The sequence below is a fragment of the Meriones unguiculatus genome, chromosome 8 (assembly GCF_030254825.1).
Source record: "Meriones unguiculatus strain TT.TT164.6M chromosome 8, Bangor_MerUng_6.1, whole genome shotgun sequence".
In the NCBI taxonomy this organism is placed as follows: Eukaryota; Metazoa; Chordata; class Mammalia; order Rodentia; family Muridae; genus Meriones; species Meriones unguiculatus.
This window is the reverse complement of record NC_083356.1, coordinates 62,003,698-62,026,374: the sequence shown is the minus strand read 5'-3', so window position 1 is coordinate 62,026,374 and position 22,677 is coordinate 62,003,698. Positions and strand designations below refer to the sequence as shown.

The 22,677-nt window shown below is 37.0% G+C and overlaps 1 protein-coding gene across 27 annotated transcripts in view; it reads left to right on the top strand.

The window, feature by feature from the left end:
* The window catches only part of Rims2 (regulating synaptic membrane exocytosis 2), a 522,675-nt gene that overhangs the window by 95,837 nt on the left and 404,161 nt on the right, over positions 1-22,677 (top strand). For 19 of the 27 annotated variants that reach the window (XM_060389546.1, XM_060389534.1, XM_060389545.1 and 16 more), the window contains 2 exons: positions 3,685-3,895; positions 21,721-21,732. In XM_060389546.1, the coding sequence (XP_060245529.1) occupies positions 3,685-3,895; positions 21,721-21,732 (223 nt within the window). The remainder of the gene's footprint in view (positions 1-3,684; positions 3,896-21,720; positions 21,733-22,677) is intronic. The other 8 variants (XM_060389550.1, XM_060389547.1, XM_060389526.1 and 5 more) reach the window with 1 other exon arrangement.

Sequence of the window (22,677 nt, the reverse complement as noted above, 5' to 3'; positions counted from 1 at the left end):
TATGTTTTCCACTGTCTAGGTTTGACAGGTCCTAGTCACTTGGGCTTTGAGAATGGATTACTTCATGAGCTTTTTGTCTCTCCTATCCATGGAAATAGGTATGCTTTGAGCTCCAATTCTGTATCCTATTTGTATTTGGGTAGGATCCTGCAGCAAGACTTTTTTTCTTCATTGTGGATGTATGGCTTTCTTAAATCTTGTCCTTATCTGTCATGGCTCTTACTTTTATTTATTTTTAAGATTTATTTATTTATTATATATACAGTGTTCTGCTTACATATATATGTGAACCAGGTCTTATTATAGATGGTCATGAGCCATCATGTGGTTGCTGGGACTTGAAGTCAGGACCTCTGGAAGCTCCCAGTGCTCTTAACCTTTGAGCCATCTCTCCAGCTCTCTTTGCCTTTATCTTAAGTGGTAAGAGCTTACTTTTATCCTCTGTGGCTTAAGTAAAGCTTTTACTGTTTTAGCAAAGTCAGGAAATGATGTCTGTACCTCAGTAGCCACAGTTTCTCTGTACATATGCACTCGTCCAAAAGTAGGGATTTACTTTTTTCTCAGCTATGTGTTAAAGTCTTCTAGAACATTTCTAGAGGACTGTTGGAAAGTACTTGTGATTATCAGCCTTCTTTGAATCTTGGTCTTTAGCTGTTTGAAGCTATCATGTTAACTTAATATTGGCATTACACACTTTGTTAATATTTTAAATGATCTCTGTCTGGAAGTATATATTCTTTGATTTTATTGATCTGTTATTTATATCAATTTATTTACCTTGTATCCCGGCTGTAGCCCCCTCCCTCATCTCCTCCCAGTCTCACCCAGTCTCCCTGTTCTCCCCAATGTCTCTCCCCTCGTCCATTGATAGGGGAGGTCCTCCTCCTACTATCTGACCCTATTCTATTTGGTCTCATCAGGACTGGCTGCATTGTCTTTTTCTGTGGCCTGGAAGGCTGCCCCTCAAGGGAAGGTGATCAAAGAGCTGTCCACTAAGTCCATGTCAGAGATGCTCCCCTTGCTAGGAAACCCACATGACACTGAGCAGCCTATGATTTACATCTGAGCAGGGGGTCTAGGTCCTCTCCATGTATAGTGCGTGGTTGATGCATTGGTCTCTGCAGGCCCTCTCCGTTCAGATTATTTTTGGCTCTGTTGGTCTCCTTGTGGAGCTCCTGTCAGAGAGTATTGACGAAGAATGTGTAAAGTCATAGTTTCAGTCTCCAGAGCCATATAAAATGGATATGGTTGTATGTGCCTCTAATCCCAGCAATGGAGGATCAGAAGTTCAGGTCCTGTTTGGATATGTAGCAAGTTTGAGGCCATCCTTGGAAACATGAGATTGTTAGCTCAAAAACAAAAAAAAAGCCCACAAAATTATTAAGAAAAATTTTCCTTTACCTGTCAGTATGGTACTACTTCCTTCTATGAAATTGATGAAGATGAACCAATTAAATTAGACTTGGTGTTCTTTGAACTTAGATTGTTTGCCTGATAACTTCTCTCCTGATGGGCTCAAATAAGTTATGATTTTCAGCAATTAAAAATAAGGAAATCGTGAAATTTGCAGGCAAATGCATGGAACTAGAAAAGACCATCCTGAGTGAGGTAACCCAGAAGCAGAAAGACACACATGGTATATACCCACTTGTAAGTGGTTATTAGAAATATAATACAGGATAAACATACTAAAATATGTACACCTAAAGAAACTGAACAACAAGGAGGATCCTAGGGAGGATGCTCAATCCTCATTCAGAAGGGCAAAGAGGGGGCTGGAGAGGTGGCTTAGTGGTTAAGAGCACTGGCTGCTATTCCAGAGAACTTGGGTTCAATTCCCAGCACCTACATGGCAGCTCACAACTGTCTGTTACTGCTGTTCCTGAAGATCTGACACCCTCACACAGACATGTGCACATAAAAATAAATAAGTAAATAAATAATTTGGACTGGAGAGATGGCTCAGAGGTTAAGAGCACTGCTTGCTCTTTCAGAGGCCCTGAGTTCAATTCCCAGCAACGACATGGTGGCTCACAACCATCTATAATGAAATCTGGTGCCCTCTTCTGGCGTTCAGTTGTACATGCAGACAGAACATTGTATACATAATAAAATAAATAAATCTTAAAAAAAAAAAAGAAGGGCAAACAGTATAGACACCACATTGGAAGCAGGAGAAGACAGGGAACAGGACAGGAGCCTACCACAGAGAGACTCAGAAAGACTCTACCTAACAAGGTATCTAAACAGATGCTGAGACTCATAGCCAAACTTTGGGCAGAGTGCAGGGAATGTTATGGAAGAATGGGGAGACAGAAAGACCTGGAGGGGACAGGAGCTCTACAAGGAGACCAACAGAGCCAAAAAATCTGGGCCCATCCAAGAACCATGCATGGAGAGGACCTAGATCCCCTGCTCAGAAGTAGCTCATAGGTAGCTCAGTCTCCACGAGGTTATCCTAGTAAGGGGAGCAGGGGCTGTCTCTGACATAAACTCAGTGACTGGCTCTTTGATCAACTCCCCTTGGTGGGTGGGGGTTGGGGGGGAGTGTAACCTTGCCAGGCCACAGATGAAGACAATGCATCCAGTCCTGATGAGACCTGATAGTCTAGAATTGGATGGAAGGGGAGGAGGACCTCCCTTCTCAGTGGACTAGGGGAGGGGCATTGGGGGAGAAGAAGGAGGGAAGGTGGGACTGGGAAGAGAAGAGCGAGGGTTTTACTGCTTGGATACAAAGTGAATAAATTGTAATAAGTAATAAAGAAGTTAAAAAATTATGATTTGTAGATTATAATGCTTTTGTCATTGTTAGAATTGGAATGATATCATTTTCAGTTTTCTAAACCTTAAGTTAATTGTAATTTAAACACAAAATTTTCTTTATAAATACAATAGAAAAGTTTATCATAATAATAAAACAACTTTCTAGATGTCTTACCTAACCTCGTTTTCTTTCTGATTCATTTTATTTATGTATATGTGTGTGTGACTACATGTGAGTATACACAAGTGTGTGCGTCCATGTCCAAAGGGTCAGGAGAGGGCGCCAGAGCACCTGGGCTTGAGTTACAAGCCATTCCGAGCCACCCAGTGTGGGGTTGAGAATCAAACTCTGGCCAGAAGAGGGGCAAGTGCTCCTGGGTATTGAGATAGCTCTCTAGGCACTGGAATTTAATTCTATAGCATACGTGGCATTAATTTTATTTGCATATTTCCATTGTTAGGCTGATATTTCATAGTATTTTCTTTTCACAGCTAAGTTGTATTCAGACTGTTGAATAGCCACATTTATCTCTCTGTGTAGATTGTTTCGTTCAGTTGAGATTGTGTTTCATTGGTTTTAAGATAATAGGTTATGGCTTCTTTGTGTCAATAAAATTGGCTTCATGTATTTCTGAAGCTAAACTATTGAAAAATAATAGTAGGTAAGAGTTTAGCTTAGTATTCAAGGAAATGTTCCACAAACATGATCAGTTGCTTTTATAATTAATATGTATATCAGAGAACTAATTTCAATATATTTATGATGTGATATGCCATGTAACCAAGATATTATTCTATAGTCATAGAATTAAATTTTATACTGGTTTATTTTTATCCTGTGTAATTTGGTTATAAAATTATGACCACAGATTGTGATTTTTTTTAAATCACAATTTTTAAAAACCTTTTCTTTTTCTGCAGAAAACTGCATCAACAATTTGAAATGTATAAGGAACAAGTAAAGAAGATGGGAGAAGAATCACAACAGCAGCATGAGCAGAAGGGCGACGCCCCTACCTGTGGTATCTGTCACAAGACAAAATTTGCAGATGGATGTGGCCATAACTGTTCATATTGCCAAACAAAGTTCTGTGCTCGCTGTGGAGGTCGAGTCTCCTTGCGCTCAAACAAGGTACAGCGCTGGCCTTAGAGTGTTTCCCAGTAGTTAGGCTTACTGCAAGTAAGATGGTAATTGAAATTACTTTCCAGATAAACCAAAGCACGAACATCCCTGCTGTTCTCATCCTAGATAAAATTAGTTTTTAATTTTTACTGAATGTGAAAGGTAATCTTACCTGTTTCATGTCAGCTTATGATTTAGTTAGAATCACAGAGCCTTTGACTGTTAATCACAGTGAACACATTTAGAGATTAATTGATATGTCTTTTGTATGGATAATGAAAAATAGGTGCCAGAGAGACTGAGATCGATTCTTTTAGCAACCCAGCTGATTAATGTCAGAGTGCTGATACAGCTTTCTCTATTACTGTGATACTCTCTCAAACTTTATAGGTTTTTTTTTCCTTGGACTTTTAAAAGCAGGCCCATCCAACTCTGAGATTTGTTTTTTTCATTTTATAGCTTTGGAAGCTATAGTCTTCTTTGTTTTTTATTTCATACTTACGAAATAGCATTCAGCTATGGAATTTAAAGATCTCATATTTATATTTAAACTTGGTTTCCATGCTTTATTAAATGCTGCTCATAGAATACTTTGTTAGATTGTCAAAACCAGTATTACAAATGCTCTTTTCACTAACTTTTTTCAATTTATTTCCTAATTAATATCTTAACACTAAGCTAATTAGTTTGATTGTTCTTACATACAGAATTAATTTTTGTGTATATTATTTTCAATAATTGTGGGAAATAGTTCTTTTGTCTGATTTCATGTCTTCATTTTCTTATTGCTTCTTTCTCTTTCTCTCAATGTTTTGTTTGAGTGAAACTAATCCTTTGTTAGATTACTTGATGATGGTTTGTGAGTGCATGTATATGTGTATGCATGTATGTGTGTATATTTGTATGTATGTGTACATGTGTGAATGTGTATATATTTATATATGAATTGTTACATTAGTATAATTTTAAATAAAAGTGATATGAGCAGACATTGTTATTTTTAGGAGGAATGTATTCTGTCTATTAGGTAAAATGTTACCTTTAAGTTTTTCATTTTGCTATCAATTTCAAATTTGCTAAGCATTCCTTTTTTTTAAGATCTTAAATAAGCATTGGACTTTCACAAATGCTTTTTGCCATCTGCTGAGATTAGGTTTTGTTTTTCCTTTTTTAAATATGGTGATACATATTGAAACCAACTCTGTATTCTTGGAACAAATTCCATTTGGCTGTTATAATTCCTTTCATATTTTAATGAGTTTGTTTTGTAGAAATCTTTCCCTGACTTTGGCATTAGGACCACCCTGGCCTAGTGGAAAGAGTTAGAATGTATTTGTGTAGAGCTGGTTCATTTCACTCTGGATTCTGATCCACATGCAGAGTAACTGAGTTGCTGTGCTTGTGCTGCTCCATGACACAAGCACATTTTATTATTTCAGTTACAAAATATTTGTTAGATATTATGTGGAATGTTATCTGGGCATGACGTTTTATTCATTGGAAAGGTTTTAAACTATACTTTCAGGTATTTTTTTTTTAGTTGATTCAGTTATTTTTTTTATATGTGTGAGTAAGTTTTCATAACTATATCTCTCAGAATTTTTCCAGTTTCACATAAATTATTAAACTTATTGATGTAAAAATCTTTATGAAATTCTATTATTTTTTTAAACATACATAGAGTCAGTGGTGATGCTATATCATTTCTGGTTTTAGTAATTAGAGTCTTTTTTTCCTGTTAAATTTGGCTACATGTTTGATAATTTTTTTGATCTAAAGAACCAACTTTTTAATTAAATTTTCTGTATTGCTAAATTATGCTTTGAGTCTTATTACTTCTTTTGCATCCTAGGGTTGGGTTTCATAGTTTCTTAGGGGGAAGTGATGTTTTTCTTTGTCTTCTCTGATGTAAGGATCACATGGTTGTTTTCTTGAAGTACTCTTTTAGGGACTCCCCACAAAGTCCAGTTTTCTCACCAGCCTCTTAGGGTTCTCTTTGAGTTATCTTTAGTGTTATATTTAGCCTCTGCTGATGCTTCCTTTTCCTGTCCTGTGGAAATTCTTACAGTAGTAGGTCTGAAGTTTATTATAGAGCTTACCTCATATCCTGTCATTCACCAGCATTGCCCTTTGTTGCCTTATTTTAATGACTTTTAGAAAATACAGCATTTAAAATTTATCATTGGAGATTTCATACATGCACCTATATATTTTGATCATATTTACCTCCTCTCTCCTCCAATTCTCTGCAGTCTCAATTTTTAGTTGATTAATTACTTTATTCACTTTATATCCTGTTCATCGTCCCCTTCCTCCTTTCCTCCTGGTCCCACCCTTCCTCCCTTTTTTCCCATTTCTCTTCTTCCTATTCCTCAGAAAAGGAGAACTTTCCCTACCCCCCTACAGTTCATCAAATTATACCAGGACTTAAGCTCATCCTCTTCCCCTGAGGCCTGGCAAGGCAGCCCCACTACAGGGGAGTGATTAATAAGCAGGCATCAGAGTCCATGTCAGAATTAGCCCCGGCTCCCCTAACTGGGGAACCCATATGAACCCTGAGCTGCCCATCTGCTACATCTGTGTAGGAGGCCTAGGTCCAGTCTATTCATGGTCCTTACTTGGTGCTTAAGTCTCCAAAAGTTCCTCTGGGCCCTGGATAGTTGGCTCTGTTAGTCTTCTTGTGGAGCTCCTGTCACCTCCAGGCCCTTCTATTCTTCCCCACACTTTTTCACAAGACTCATGTTTTCATGTTTTGCCCAATGTTTGGCTGTGGGTCTCTGCATCTTGTGCTGGGTGGAGCTTCTTAGAGGACAGCTATGCTAGGCTCCTGTATGTGAGCATAGCAGACCATCATTAATAATGTCAGGGGTTGGCTCTTTCCCATGGGGTGGGTCTCAGGTTGGGATAGCCATTGGTTGGACATTACCTCAATCTCTGCTCTATCTTTATCCCAAAACGTCCTGTAGGCAGGGTAAATTTTGCATCAAAGTTTTTGTGGATGGGTTGGTTTTCCCATCCCTCCTGTCCTAGTTAGAGTATGTCTTGTTCAGTCTCCATGACCCTTGCTACTAGGAGTCTCAGCTAGAGTCACCTCCATATCCTCCCAGAACTACCCTCTTAGGCCTCCAGCTTGTCACAAAGAAGTCCCTGCCCATGTCTCTTTTCTCTATAGACCTTCACACACTACTCACCCCAGTTCTGGTCTCCACTCTCATTTCTTTCTATGCTATCTTTCCTATCTGGTTTCCTTTCTTCAAGCACTTCCAATTTCTATTCCATTTCTCCTTCCAAGGGAGATTTAAGCATCCTCCCTTGAGTCCTCCTTGTTGTTTATCTTTTTTTGGGTCTGTGAATTGTATTATGTTTATCATGTACTTTATGGCTAAAATCTGCTTATAAGAGAGTACATATCATATCTTTCTGGCTCTGAGTGGGTTACCTCACTCAGGATGATCTTTTCTAGTTCCATCCATTTGCCTGCAAATTTCATGATTTCCTTGTTTTAATAGCTGAGTAGTATTCCATTGTATAAATAAATCACGTTTTTATCCATTCTTCGGATGAGGGACATCTAGGTTGTTTCCAAATTCTGGCTATTATGAATAAAGCTGCCATAAACATAGTTGAGCAAGTGTCCTTGTTATATGATAGAGCATTTTTAGGGTACATACACAGGAATGGTATAATTGTCTCTTGAGGTAGATCTATTTTCAGTTTTCTGAGAAAGTGCCAGAATGATTTCCAAAATGGTTGTAGAAGTTTACACTCCCACCAGCAATAGAGACAGCATATGCTGTCACTTGAAATTTTGATCTTAGCCATTCTCCTACAGGTGATAAACACCTTCAGTAAAGTAGCTGGATACAAGATTAATAAAAAAATAATCAGTAGCCCTCTTGTATATGAATGACAAATGGCCTGAGAAGGAAATTAAGGAAACCATACCTTTCACAATAGCCACAAATTATATAAGTATTTAGGCATGACTCTAACCAAGCAAGTGAAAGACTTCTATGAAAAAAACTTCAAGTCTCTGAAGAAAGAAATTGAAGAAGATACCCAAAGATGGAAAGATCTCTTATGCTAATGGATCTGTAGGATTAACATAGTGAAAATGGCCATCTTACCAAAAGCAGTCTACAGTTTAAATGCAATCCCCATGAAAATACCAACTCAATTTTTTACAGACCTTGAAGGAACAATTCTAAAACTTCATATGGAAAAACAAAGAAACAAAGAAATCCCAGAATAGCTGAAACAATCCTAAACAACTGGCTTCAAGCTATACTACAGAGCAATAGTAATAAAAACTGTATCATACTGGCATAGGAATAACTGGTTGATCAATGGAATTGAATGGAAGATCCAATCCTGATATCATTTTCTTTCCTTTCCTCTCTCATTGTTTCAGATAACCCACTGAGTCTACTTTGTGGCCTGCCCTATGCAAATAGTGTGGGGCCCTACAATGGAGCATTTACAGTAGAAAGGGCCATACCCTTAAAAGACCTTTTCTCTCCTAGCAACCGTCAAAGTTCAGTTGCTCCTCAGCAAGAGGTAGGAGCCTCTGGGCTCTTCCTAACTTCATACTGGAATATTCACTAGACTGATCTTGTGTAGGTCTTGTTCAAACCTCTACAGTTGCTGTGAGTTCATGAGTGTCTTGTCAAGTTCAGAAATAGTGTTTCATTCCAGCCCTCTAGCACCTTTGCTTCCTTAGAGTTTTCTGAGTCTGGGAAAAGGATGTAGTTGTCTCATTTATGACAGAGTACTCCACAGACACTCTGTCTTCTGCACATCTATTCTTTAACTGCCATCCATTCCACAAAACCTCATACTAAGTATTTCAAAAGACACTCTTCTGCTTAGATAGGGAGGAACATTGTATACTCTGAGCTTCTGGGAAGGCAAGACAGGATGATTGTGAATTTGAGACTAGCTTGTACTACATAGGAAGAGCATGTCTCAATTAAAGTATAACAGGACTGTAGACGTCATCCACTTGCCTAGCATACATGATTTTTGATTCTACAACAGCAAACCAAATAACAGAGATTCCTTTAGGCTTTTCTGCTTTTTGTTGAGGCAGAAGGAAAAATCTGATCTATGTTACTCAACTAAGACTAGAAACTGAAGTATCTGTTGATATTTGAGTATAACTTAATTGCCTGAAATTACGTATCTCATTTTCTAATGTAGATACCTTTTTATCGAACAAAAAATCTTAATTAAGTACAGTAAAATATTGAAATATTCTTTGAAAATGTTATATTGTGAACAACTTTAAATCTCTCTGTATTTTAGTTTAGCTGCATGAGAAGGTTTACTGAAGAAGGAAGGAACCAGAGGCAGGTGCTTCACATTTCTCTCCTTCCCCCCATCCTCCCTTTCCCTCCCTCTCTCACCTTCGGTCTTTCTCCTTATCCCTATCTATCCTCTCACCTTCACTGCTACCCTTACTCATACCCCTACTTCATCTGAAGGTAATATCAGGGAAGTAAAAGACAATAAAAAGCAATGTAGATTTTAGTTCAGATAAGGTGGTCCTGTGTTTCTCTATTAATACTTCTAAATTTTTATTCAAGTAAGAGAGTTGTAATATGAAAATCTTAATTTATAAAGAAAGGAATTCATAAACTGGAATGGGTGAAACCATCCAAGTTCTAAGATTAAAAAATTACAAGGTTCAACCTATGTTTTCAAATTTGATATTGTAAATGCTCAGCTGCCTCACGTTATAGAAGTCTTTTGCTCTCAACAGTTGTTGAATATGTTTCTTTGATTTATTCTAGCCCCAAAGAATTAAGCCCAGTGAAATATTGTGAGACAGTCCTTACAGAGAATAGGAATATCTTATTTCTCAATATTAGTTAAAAAGCTATGAAAATTCTTTTTGTAATCTTCTGAGAGAACACAATAAAATAACTGTTTATTTTAATTTTGAGGCTCTTTCATGTGAAGCCATCCTTAGCAATTAATTATGTGTATTGAGGTACACTGAGGACATAGAAAGAACAAAAGGAGTGCCAATAAGATATAATACAAAGTACTGCTTTGTTTATTTTTTTCTTTAGATGGTATTTCCTTAACAAGTAAAAACCGCATATGATTTTAATCAAATGAAAAGAACAGGAAACCTTATTTGTAAGAATTTAATTGTGGAAGTCATTGAACTGGAAAGACATTAAGGATATTTTATAATAAGGATTATCTTAGTATGACAACTTTAACTTGTTTCCTTTATCTTTTGGTAGGAAAATTTGATTGCCACTCATTTCATTAATTTCCATCTACATGATTATTCTAACTATGAGAATTTTTGGAATTACATTGATTAGCTTAAATAGAAGACATTTCATTTCATAGTTCTGTTTTATAATCTGTAAAATATGGAATTAATCTAAATGGCTTCTAAGGTTTCTTCTGTGTTTCATATTTTAATACGTCAAGATTTGTGATATTTGGAGAGATCCAAGATGGCGGTGCTGATTACACACTGTGTTTCATCAGCAAGACAGCACTGACTGCACAGAGACCAACAGATTGAGCTGTGGGCCCCAAAACACCAGCGACTGTGTTTCCTAAGTGAGACAAAACCCCATTCTGAGGGAAACCAGGTCACCCAGCTAATCCCTGGAAATGTTCCTGGATTCCCAAAGGCTTGTGGTCTCCAGTGCTGAGTCACACGACTGCATGCTGTGCTCACCATCCCAGACTGTACTGTGGCCCCCCAAACACCAGAAACTGGATCTCCCAGTTGAGAGGAAACCCCACAGTGAGGAAAACAATTGGGTCTGAATGCAGGTCACCTGAATAATTCCTGGAAAAGTTCCCGGGTTCTGCCCAGTGCTCGGTCTCCAGCATCTAGCCGCATTCCTGTGTGCTGTACTCACTGACCAGTGAATACTTTCTGGGTACAGGGCAAGCAGCTCCAAACTCAGTCCTCTTGACACCTGAGAACCACTGGAACAGCCCAAAATGCCGCCCCAAAGCTCAACCCATCACCCCAGAGAGACTGACCAAACCTCTGGGCTCAATGGTTTTCCAAGAGGGCTGTACCCAGCAAACACAGTGTCTGAGCACGGTTTCTGGGCAGCTGCAGCTCATTAACTCCAGAGCAAGAAAGCCAGTGATGTGACACATGTCTCCGGGACTTTCCCTGTTACGAGGAGAGCCCTTGGGCTCCTGAGGAGTCCAGATAGTTCACAGGATCATACATCTGATGAGAGCCTCGGCAGTTGCCTGGGAACTACCAGCCAGTCTGGTAGTTCTGGCCACATCCACCAATTTGAGGAGGGCTCCTTTGGGAACATCCAGCTTCCTGCCCAGGGCTCTTTGGACAGTGCTCTCTCCCCAACCCCAAGACTGCAGTGGACTCTGGAAAGTACCAGACAGTGACACATGACTAAAGGCCAGTGTAAAAACACAATCAACAAAAGCCAAAGCAATATTCCATCTACAGAACTCACTTATCCTAAGGGAAGCAGCCCTGGAGACCCCAACACAACTGAAACACTGGAAAATGACCTTAAATCTATGCTTATGAAGATGATGATACAGGAAACAAATAAAATCTGTAAAGAAATACAGGAAGATACATCAAACATTAGAGAAGCCTGTAGAAAAGAAATAAATAAATCACTCAAAGAAATACAGGAAAACATAGTCAATAAAACGGTTCAAGATCTGAAGATGGACATGGAAACAATAAAGAAAGCACAAACTGAGGTAATCCTTGAAAGAAAGAACTTAAAGAAAAATACGGGAAATTTAGAAGTAAGCAACTTCAACAAAATACAAGAGATAGAGGAAAGTATCACAGGCATAGAAGATATAATGGAAGAAATTGATGCTTCCATTAAAGAAAGTGTTAAATGTTAAAAATTCCTGATACAAAACATCCATGAAATCAAGGACAACATGAAAATACAAAACCTAAGGATAGTAACAATAGAGGCAAAAGAAGATTGCTGTCTCCAGGGCTCAGAAAATATTTTCAACAAAGTAATTGAAGAAGATTTCCTCAATTTAAAGAAAGAGATGTCTATAAGCATACAAGAGGTCTACAGAACTCTTTTTTTATTTTAATTTTTATTAATTACACTTTATTCACTTTGTATCCCCCCCATAAACTCTGCCCTTCTCCTCTCCTAATCCCACTTTCCCTCCCCCTTCTTCACGCATACCCCTCCCCAAGTCCACTGATAGGGGAGGTCTTCCTCTCCTTCCTTCTGATCCTAGTCTATCAGATCTCATCAGGAGTGGCTGCATTGTCATTTTCTGTGGCCTGGTAAGGCTGCTTTCCCCTCAGGGGGAGCAAAGAGCAGGCCAATCAGTTCATGTCAGAGGCAGTCCCTGTTCCCAAGTGTCCCACTTGGACACTGAACCACCATGGGCTACATCCCTACAGAACTCTTAACAGATTAGACCAGAAAAGAAAATCCTCTTGCCACATAATAATCAAAACACTAAATCTGCAGAACAAATAAAATATACTAAAAGTTACAGGGGAAAAAAAGCCAATTAATATATAATGGCAAACCTATCAGAACCACACCTGACATCTCTACAGAGAATATGAAAGCCAGAAGGGTCTGGATAGATATCATGCCAGACCGTAAGAGAGCACAGATGTCAGCCCAGACTACTATACCTAGGAAAACTCTCAGTCCTCATAGATGGAGAAAACAAGATATTTCATAGCAAAACAAATTTAAACAGTACCTATCCACAAATCCAGCCCTACAGAGGATACTAGAAGGAAAAAGTAAAACCCATGAAGGTTAACTACACCCAGGAAAGCACAGGCAATAAATAAATTCACAGCAAAAAATAAGTAAAGTACAACCAAACTATAAGTACACAAGCACACAAACATGCTACCATAACCAACACCGAAATAAAAGGAACGAACAGTCACTGGTTATTAATTTTTCTCAACATCATGGACTCAACTCTTTAATAAAAAGACACAAACTAACAGAATGGATGTATAAATAGGAACCAATATTTTGCTGCATATAGGAAACACACTTCAGCCATAAAGATAGACATTACCTAAGAGTAAAGGTCTGTAAGAAGATTTTCCAGGCAAATGGACCCAATAAGAAAGGTAATGTAGCCATTCTTATATCTAATAAAATAGACTTTCAACCAAAATTAATCAAAAGAGATGAGGAAGGACACTTCATACTCATCAAAGAAAAATTCCACCTAGATGACATTTCAATTCCAAACATCTCTGCCCCAAATACAAAGGCACCAACATTTGTAAAAGAAACATCAATATAACTTAAGCCACACAATAGATTCCCACACATTAATAGTGGGATACTTCAACACCCCAGTCTCATCAAAGGACAAATCAACAAAACAGAAGCTAAACAGAGAAATAATGACATGAACATGTCATGAATCAAATGGACCTAACAGACATCTACAGAACTTTTCACCAAAACACAGAAGAATATACCTTCTTCTCAGAGCCTTATATGGAACCTTCTCCAAAATTGACCATATAGTAGGTCACAAAGCAAGCCTCAACAGATACAAGAAGATTGAAATAATCCCTTGCATCCTATCAGACCACTGTGGACTAAAGCTGGACCTCAATAACAGAAATAACAAAAAGCATAAATACACATAGAAACTGTACAACTCCCTACTCAATCACAACTCAGGGAAGAAATAAAGGCATGACATAGCCAAACTTATGGGACACAATGAAAGCAATGCTAAGAGGAAAGTTGATAGCCTTAAGTATGTTCATAAGGAGATTGGATACATCCCATACAAGTAACTTAATGGCACATCTGAAAGCCATGGGAAAAAAAGAAACAGACACACCTAAGAGGAATAGAAGGCTGGAGATAATCAGACTGAAATCAATAATTAGGAAACTAATAGAAGTCAAAGAAGTGGGACCAAGAGTTGGTTCTTTGAGAAATTAACAAGACAGACACACCTTTAGTCAAACGAAGTAAAAGATAGACACTATCAAATCAACAAAATCAGAAATGAAAAGGGAGACGTAACAGACACCAAAGAAATCAAAGGAATAATTCAGTCTTACTACAAAAGCCTATACGTCACAAAATGTGAAAATCTAAATGAAATGGACAATTTTCTTGTTAGATTCCACTTGCCAAAGTTGAATCAAGAACAGGTAAGCAAATTATATAGTCCTATATCTCCTAAGAAAACAGATGTAGTCATCAGAAGTCTCCCAACCAAGATAAGCCCAGGGCCAGATGGGTTCAGTGGAGAATTCTAGCAGACCTTGAAAGAACTTTAGATCAAATACTTTTATGAACATTGATACAAAAATACTCAATAAAATACTCACAAACTTAATCCAGAACACATCAAAGATATCATCCATCATGACCAAGTAGGCTTCATCCCAGGCATGGAGGTGTAGTTCAATATATGGAAATCTATCAGCATTATCTACTGTATTAACAAGCTGAAAGAAAAAAAAATCACATGATCATCTTATTAGATGCCGAAAAAGCATTTTACAAAATCTAACACTCGTTCATGTTTAAAGTTTTGGAGAGATCAAGGATACAAGGCACATACCTAAGCATAGCAAAGGGCAAAGGCAATATATAGCCTATAGCCAATATCTAAGTAAATAGAGTTAAATCGGTAGCAGTAAAATCAGAGATAAGACAAGGCTGCCCACTCTTTCTGTATCCAATATAGTACTGGAAGTCCTAGCCAGAGCAATACGACAACTAAAGGGGAACAAGGAGATATAAATCGGAAAAGGAAGAAGCCAAAGTATCTTATGATAGCTCATAAAGTGGCCTCCAAAATTCTACCAGGGAACTCCTACAGCTGATAAACACCTTCAGCAATGTGGTTGGATACAAAATTAACTTAAAAAAAATCAGTAGCCCTCCTGTATACAAAAGACAAATGGGCTGAGAAAGAATTTAAGAAAACAACACACTTCTCAATAGCTAATAAGAAAAGAAGAAGATAAAGAAGCATCATCATCATCATCATCATCATCACCATCATCTTATTGTAACCCTAATCAAGCAAGTGAAAGACTTGTGTGAAAAAAACTTCAAGTGTCCTAAGAAAGAAGTTGAAGAAGATATCAGAAGATGGAATGCTCATGGATCAGTAGGATTAACAGTAAAAATGGCCATTTTAGCAATCTACAGATTCAATGCAATCCCTATCAAAATATCAGTACAGTTCTTTACAGACCTTGAAAAATCAATTCTCAACTTCATATGGTAAAACAAATAACTGAGATCATCTAAAATAATCATGTATGATATAAAATCTTAAGGAGTTATCTCCATCCCTGATCTCAAGCAATAGTAATTAAAAAAAAAAAACAAAAAACAAAAACTGCATGGTACTGGCATAGAAACAGACTGCTAGAAGAGTGAAATCGAATTGAAGACCCAGAAATAAGTCCACATGCCTATAGTCACTTGATTTTTGACAAAGAAGCCAAAACCATACAATGGAAAAAAAGATAGCATCTTCAACAAATGGTGCTGGTCTAATTGGATATCTATGTGTAGAAAAATTATCACCCTGCACAAAAGTAAAGTCCAAGTGGATCAAAGTTTTAAACATGAAACCAGACACACTAAATCTGCTTGAGACGGTGTGGAGAAAGGGGAACCCTCCTCCATTGCTGATGGAAGTGTACATTTGTACAACCACTTTGGAAATTACTCTGGTGCTTTCTGAGAAAATTAGGAATAGTACCTCCTCAAGATCCAGCTATACGACTCCTGGGCATTTACCCAAAAGATACTCAACCTTACAACAAGCACATTTGCTCAACCGTGTTGTAGCACCTCTATTCGTAATAGCCAGAATGTAGACATAACCTTTATGTCCCCTCAACTGAAGAATAGATACAGGAGTTGTGGTACATTTACACAGTGGAATACTACTTAGCAATTCAAAACAAGGAAATCATGATATTTGCAGGCAAATGGATGGAACTACAAAAGATCATCTTGAGTGAGGTAACCCAGAAGCAGAAAGACACATGGAATATATTCACTTGTAAGCGGATGTTAGCCATGTATTACAGGATAACCATACTACAATCCACAGATCTAAAGAAGCTAGATAACAAGGATGACCCTAGGGAGGGTATTTTATTCTCATGTAGAAGGTCAAATACAATAGACACCAGAAGCAGTTGAAGAGATGAAACAGGATGAGAGCCTACCATAGTTGTCCTTTGAAAGACTCCACACAGCAGGGCGTGAAAGCAGAACCAAAGACTCACAGCCAAACTTTGGGCAGAGTGCAGGGTAGAGTGGTGGAATAGAATGACCTGGAATAGTCAGTTGCTCCATAAGAAGACCAACAGAACCAACAAATCTGAGCCCAGGGGTCCTGAAAAGATTGATGCACCAAGTAAGGACCATGCATGGGGAGGGCCTAGTTCTCTGCTCAGATTTAGCTCATAGATTCAACTCAGTCTCCATGTGGATTTCCTAGTAAGGGGAGCAAGGCCTGTCTCCTTTTGCTCTCTCCTGGATCACTTTGCCCTGGTGTGGGTCCTTGCCATGCCAAAGAGGATGCAGACAATCCTAATGAGACTTGATAGGCTGGGGTCAGTTAGTAGGGGAGGAGGACTCATTTTTCCTGAGATCTAGAGAAGGGGGATGGGGAGAAGAGGGAGGGAGGTTAGGACCCTAAGAAGATGAAGGAGGGGTATATTTGGGATGTCAAATGAATAAATTATAAAAAATAAATTAAAAATATTTGTGCTGTCTTATTCATACTATTCTTGAAATATTTGATAGATTTTTTTTTCTACTAAATGACATAAAGCTGAGTATTTCTACTGCTTAAATAATTTAGACACTAATCAAGAAGCTTCATTAATTCTCATTGAGTATAGTATATATAGTGAGTTAAGCTTTGTTTTTTTTAAACCATTCTCACACATTCTATAATATGAAGGTGGTCAATCTACCACTAGTTTGGAAAACTATTGTTTATAGAAATTTGAGAACTGGGCAAAGCTAATTTATAATAATTGTATAAACTTAATCTTTGACAGGATTCTATGGATCCATCATCCATAGTTTATAGAATCAAATTTTGGAAAAAAGTTGAATTTCCAAGTAACCTACAATGACAATTATTTAACTAAAAAAAGAGTAGGACTGTGTTTGAAAGTTGGATTTGGCTAATGGCTTGATAATAGGTGCTGATTTGCTACATAGATTGCACGAGACTTTTTTTTTTCTATTGAGCCAACTAAGTATTTAGTCAGTTTATAATACACCTGAGAATGTATTGTAAAGACCTAAATTCTAATTTTAACTTGAGAGTGTATGAGAGACACATGGTCTTAGACTCTGAATAAAATTCTGATCTGTAAAGAGAAAAACTTCTGGTTGCATAGTAGGACAGGTTCTTGTCACATCTGCATTTGAAAAGTGCATCTCATAGGCCAAGCCGGTCTACAGAGATATTTCCAGGACAGCGAAGGCTACACAAGGAAACCCTGTCATTACTTACAGCTAAATATATTTTTGGAGCACAACATATATCAAAAAGGTATAACAGCTTACCACATTTATTGAGTGTTTGTTGTATGTCAGACATTTTTGTAATCTAATTTCTTACGACTCTCTTGTGAAATAAATACTATTATTGTCCCCTCAGGAAAAAAAAAAAACAAAAACAAAAAAAACCAAGAAAGAAAGAAAAGTGCATTTGCTACTTGCTTGCTCTTAGACTCCTGGAAAATTTGAGCTCTTCAATTTATTACTCATTCATCAGTAGCTGCTTATCAATAGTGAAAGGTGAACCCCACGTTAGGAAATACTATTTAGAATATATGGGAAGTTTATTGACATGTATAGTACATTCTAATAATAATAGACTATGTGGTAGTTTAATATACTCCCATTAAAATAATTTGATTTTGGATATTAGTCCCAAACAAATGGACATTGATATTATACTTTAAACATATTAACAGTACTCTTTTTTAACTCATTTTAACTTAATTTAACTTTAAATTAAGATAATTAATATTCATAAAAAGAATTAAGACAGTGTAGTGTTCTGTAATGGTTTTGTATGTGTGTTTCAAGATGATTTTTCTGTGTAACAGAACCCTGGCTGTCCTAGACTTACTTTGTAGACCAGGATGGACTCTAACTCACAGAGATATCCCTGCCTCTGCCCCCTGAGTGCTGAGATTCAAGGGGTGCCCCACCATACCTGCCTAAAATGATATTTTCACAACACCACTGGATTGTACTTATTCCTCACTAGACTTCTTGTATCCTTTCTGTTGCCAGGTTAGTCCTCAGATTTCCTCCTGCGTTTTTAATATTATTACTATTATTTTTGTGTATGAGTGCTCTGCTTCATGTACACCTGCAGGCCAGCAGAGGGAAGTAGATACCTTTATAGGTGGTCAGAAGCCACCATGTGGCTGCTGGGAACTGGACTCAGGCCCTCTGGAAGAGCAGTCACTGTTCTTAACCACTGAGCCACCTCTCCAGCCCCTTCTGAAATTTTTAACTTTTCAAATAGTATCAAATAAACCATAAAGCCAGGTCTTAGATTTCTCTTCTCTTTCTTCTCTTCTCTTCTCTCTTTTTTATACTGTTTTTAATTTGTTACAGTTTATTCACTTTGTATCCCAGCTATAGCCCACTCCTTTGTCCCCTCCCTCTTCTTTTCTCATGCCCCTCCCCCAGTCCACTGATAGGGGAGCTCCTCCTCCCCTTCCATCTGACCCTAGCCTATCAGGTCTCATCAGGACTAGCTGCATTGTCCTTCTCTGTGACCTGGAAGGCTGCTCCCCCATCATGGGGGGAGGTGATCAAAGAGCCAGTCACTGAGTTCATGTCAGAGACAGTCCCTGTTCCCCTTACCAGGAAACCCACTTGGAGACTGAGCTGCCATGGGTTTCATCTATGCAGGGGTTCATGAGGCATTGGATCATGAGGCCCTTTATGACATAGAAACATAAGAGATAAGGAATCACTATCACCGTGTATATGTGTTTGAGGAGTCAAGACTACAACATACAGACCAGTTAGGAGACCAGAATTAATTGAGAGTCTGAAGAGATGATGTCAGTACTTGACAAATAGAGAAACAAACTTGTGAGGAAAGACTGCTAAAGAAAAGAAATCATGGCACTAGGAGAGCTAGCCAACAGGAAGAAGTTTTTGGTTAGTTTGAGATTGGTTTCTCTGTGCTCTTCAGCCAAAGAGCCTTAACATGCAGGAGTAACTGGGCAAACAAGGCAGTAGCAATGACCTATCTTGTTCTGGAGACTTTTTCTCAAGAATAACTTGTAGAGAAGTATACTCTCTCTTAAATTATGATTTTTATTTAATAAACCAAGTCTTCAAGGAGTGTCATGATCCACCTATGCAGAAAAATTTTGTTTGAACTCTTAAATAAAACTTTAAGGTTATATTTTGGAATTAGCTTGCTAACTAGTACATTTTCATAAGGCTCTTAAAAATGCATCCTTAGTTTTGTTAAACTCACTATTTCCTTTTTCCTCCTTCTTCTTCCTTCTCTTCTTTTTTTTCTTCCTCGTCTTCCTCCTTATTCTTTCCTTCTTTCTTTTCTCCACTTCCCCAGCAGTATTTATTTTTGATGATGGCTATTTTCTTTGGGGTGAGATGCAATCTTAAAACATGGTTTAGGTTATTGAACAGTTTTAAAAATGTGTTTCCTAACTCCCTTTTTTTTTCTTTTTTCTTTCTTTTCTTTTTCTTTTTTTTGAGACAGAATTTCTTGGTGTAACCTTGGCTGTCAATTTTCATTTTTCTTTTGAGAATTTTCTAATCAGTTCCAAAACCCATTTTTTTAGGAAGGTTGCATAATTTTTTAATGTTTAGTTTAAATTTTTTAAAGTTCTTTGTATGCTAATAAGTAATTCTTATACACTAAGACACTAATTCTGTCAGATGAGTGGCAGGCAAAGATTTCTTCTATCGTATGGGCTGTCTGTTCATCTCACTTTCCTTTGCTGTACAGAAACTTTTTAGATTCATAAGTTTCCATTTGTCGATTGTTGGTCTCATTTCCTGTGCTAATGGAATCTTATTCATTAAACCTCTTCCGGGCAGGGAGGAGATGAGGGAGGGAGGATGGGATTGGGGAGGGAATGAGGGATACAGCTGGGATACAGAATTAACAAAATGTAACTAATGAGAATAATAATAAAAAAAGAAAATATTTAATTTGAAAAGTAGGAAAGTTATGTTCAGGAGAGACATGGTGTATCTCTAGTTAGTGAAATGTTTAGATTCTAGTTTTTATGACATAGTTCTATTTAATTAGTTTAAAATTCTTCTTTGGATCAGTTCACATCTGTAAAATCATTGATCTCATTGAAATCTATGTTTTTGGCAATGAGCATTATATTTTTACTTAATAAAAATTTTAATATTTAAAAAAAAACCCTTCCTATAAGTGCCTATAAGTTGACGTGTGTTTCCTACTTTTTTCTGTAGCAGTTTCAGGGTATCAGTTCTTATGTTGAGGACCTTGATCCACTGGAGTTGAGTTTTGTGCAGGGAGATAAAGATATAGTTTCAGTTTATTAGCACATTGAAGTCCAGTTTTGCTAGAACCAGTTGTTGAAAGTGTCCTTTCTGCAGTGCATCTGGCATCTGTGAAGAACCAGCCGTAGTTTCATGGGCTTAGATGTAGGTATCGGTTCTGTTTTTTTTTTTTTTTTTCAATGCAGTTTATTATTCAGGAACCTTGAACAATCCTCGGACCCTGGGGAAAGCCAGCCCACAGCTTAAATAGCCTCTGGGTAGCCAACCCAGGCGTGCCACGTGGGCAATGCAGATAGGTCCACATACATGGAAGCAAGCCAGATCCTCAGCCTTAGCCAAATGTAGAATTGTTTGTGACAGAGAGCACTGTTTTATTGAGCTCCTTTCTTTAGATCAGCAATTTGCAAGAAAACTTTGTTTCTTGAAGATGACAATTCAAACTAATATAAAGGTCAAGTGTGGAGGCAGAGTTTGTCTTTTTTTTTTTTTTTTTTTTTTAAGAGGCCAGGCCTGAGAGAATAAGCTTGAAGAAGAAAATTATGGTAGTTTAACTACTGAGAGTAGAAAAAGTGCAGCAAGGTAGAGGGAGACATTGATCTATTTTGGCAGTATGTAGAAGGGAGAGTTTGGAGGGGCATCTGTGGCTCTGTTGATTCTGTCTATCTCCTTTGTTTGTCTCTACATTTAAAATAAATGCTAGGACTATGACCCACAATTGACAGTTATAACAATAATAATATTTTATTGTTAATGTGTTTTTTCTTTTATGTAAAATTTAGAAGAAATGTAAGTTAATAATTTGTGATGCAAATATACATAATTCATGTCATACTTCATTTTGTCTACTTTTGATAGTAGTTGATGACTTGAACAACAGTGCTATGTTTTATCATTTTTATATGTAAAAACTTAAAATTTCTAAACAATTAAATTTCTAAACAATTTTCAAATTTTTTTGAGTTCAGTATTTAGTTAAGATTTAGTTGTGAAAAAAGTGTTTTCTCTTTTATGATATTTAGGTATTTAATTGCTCTTATGGAAATTATTTTCTTAATATCTCAATATATTTTATTTTTTGGCATGCTTTTACTTGAACTTAATGAAATGAATGGAAAGATTTCCCTCCTAAAAATAAAGTTGAAATTTTCAAATTCAGTCAATGTAAACATTTTCTGAACTTCTGTTTTACTAAGAAATTCTTAAAAGCTGTTCTTATTTAAGTATGGAATTAATTATTTCTTTTTTGTTTTGTCTTTTAACACTTGCTTTCGTGGATATTCACACCAGGAGGACAAAGTGGTTAGAGTCTTTATTTTTGTCTAATATACTTTTTCTTATTGCTATTTGCAATTTAATTTTATAGCTGTATTTAAGTTTGTTCTTCTAAATATTTTGCTAGTTTTATTGCATGCTAGTTGCTAAACAGTATAGCATATTTAAGCATGACGATTTTACTGAAAAACAACTTAGATTTGTATTAGAAATGAAAATACTAATTTTTTATAGAGGCCTGAATTTTTACAATTTAATACTTTTGTTATGACCTCACAGCATTCTCCATTATGATAAGCCTTCTTTTACATGTTTTCCTAAATTCACTGTTATATAGTTCAGGTTTTGTACCATTTCCAACTTAATACCTAGAGTCAGTGTTTGTAATAATGAACTACAATACCATTAAAAATGAGATCACTGATATAATTTTGTAGCTTACTATAAATATGTAATATAGTTTTTTATTTCAACAATTGTTTTAGGATTTAATAAACCCAGTCTAGTTTTTCATAGTCTGGTATTCGCCTAGGAATGTCTGACTGGCATTAAATCTGCTCTAGAGACTGATGACTCTGCATGTAAAAATAAGAATCTTTCCATTTTGATACCTTTTGATGAGTCAAACTCAGCCTGAGCCTTTTCAAATCTTCCAGTTTCAAATGGCACAAATTCAAAGTAGTTGAAATCTTCTAAGCAGTACCATATTTTTTTAAACCACCTTTAATTTTTTGCTTCTTTTCAAAGTCTTCAGCTACTCAGTTGGGGTCAGTGCATCTTGTGGCAAATATTGAATATGAATTTGGAATGAGATCTCATAGTAGAAGAAAGGGTATTATAATTATTTCCACTTCTTTTTAAAATCCTGTAGGAATGCTAACAACTTTTAGAGGCCGTGTTGGGAATTAACAGGTCAGTTAATGAACAGACTGCATCATGCTAGACTTGGGCTGGTTCTTCAGAGGATCTGTG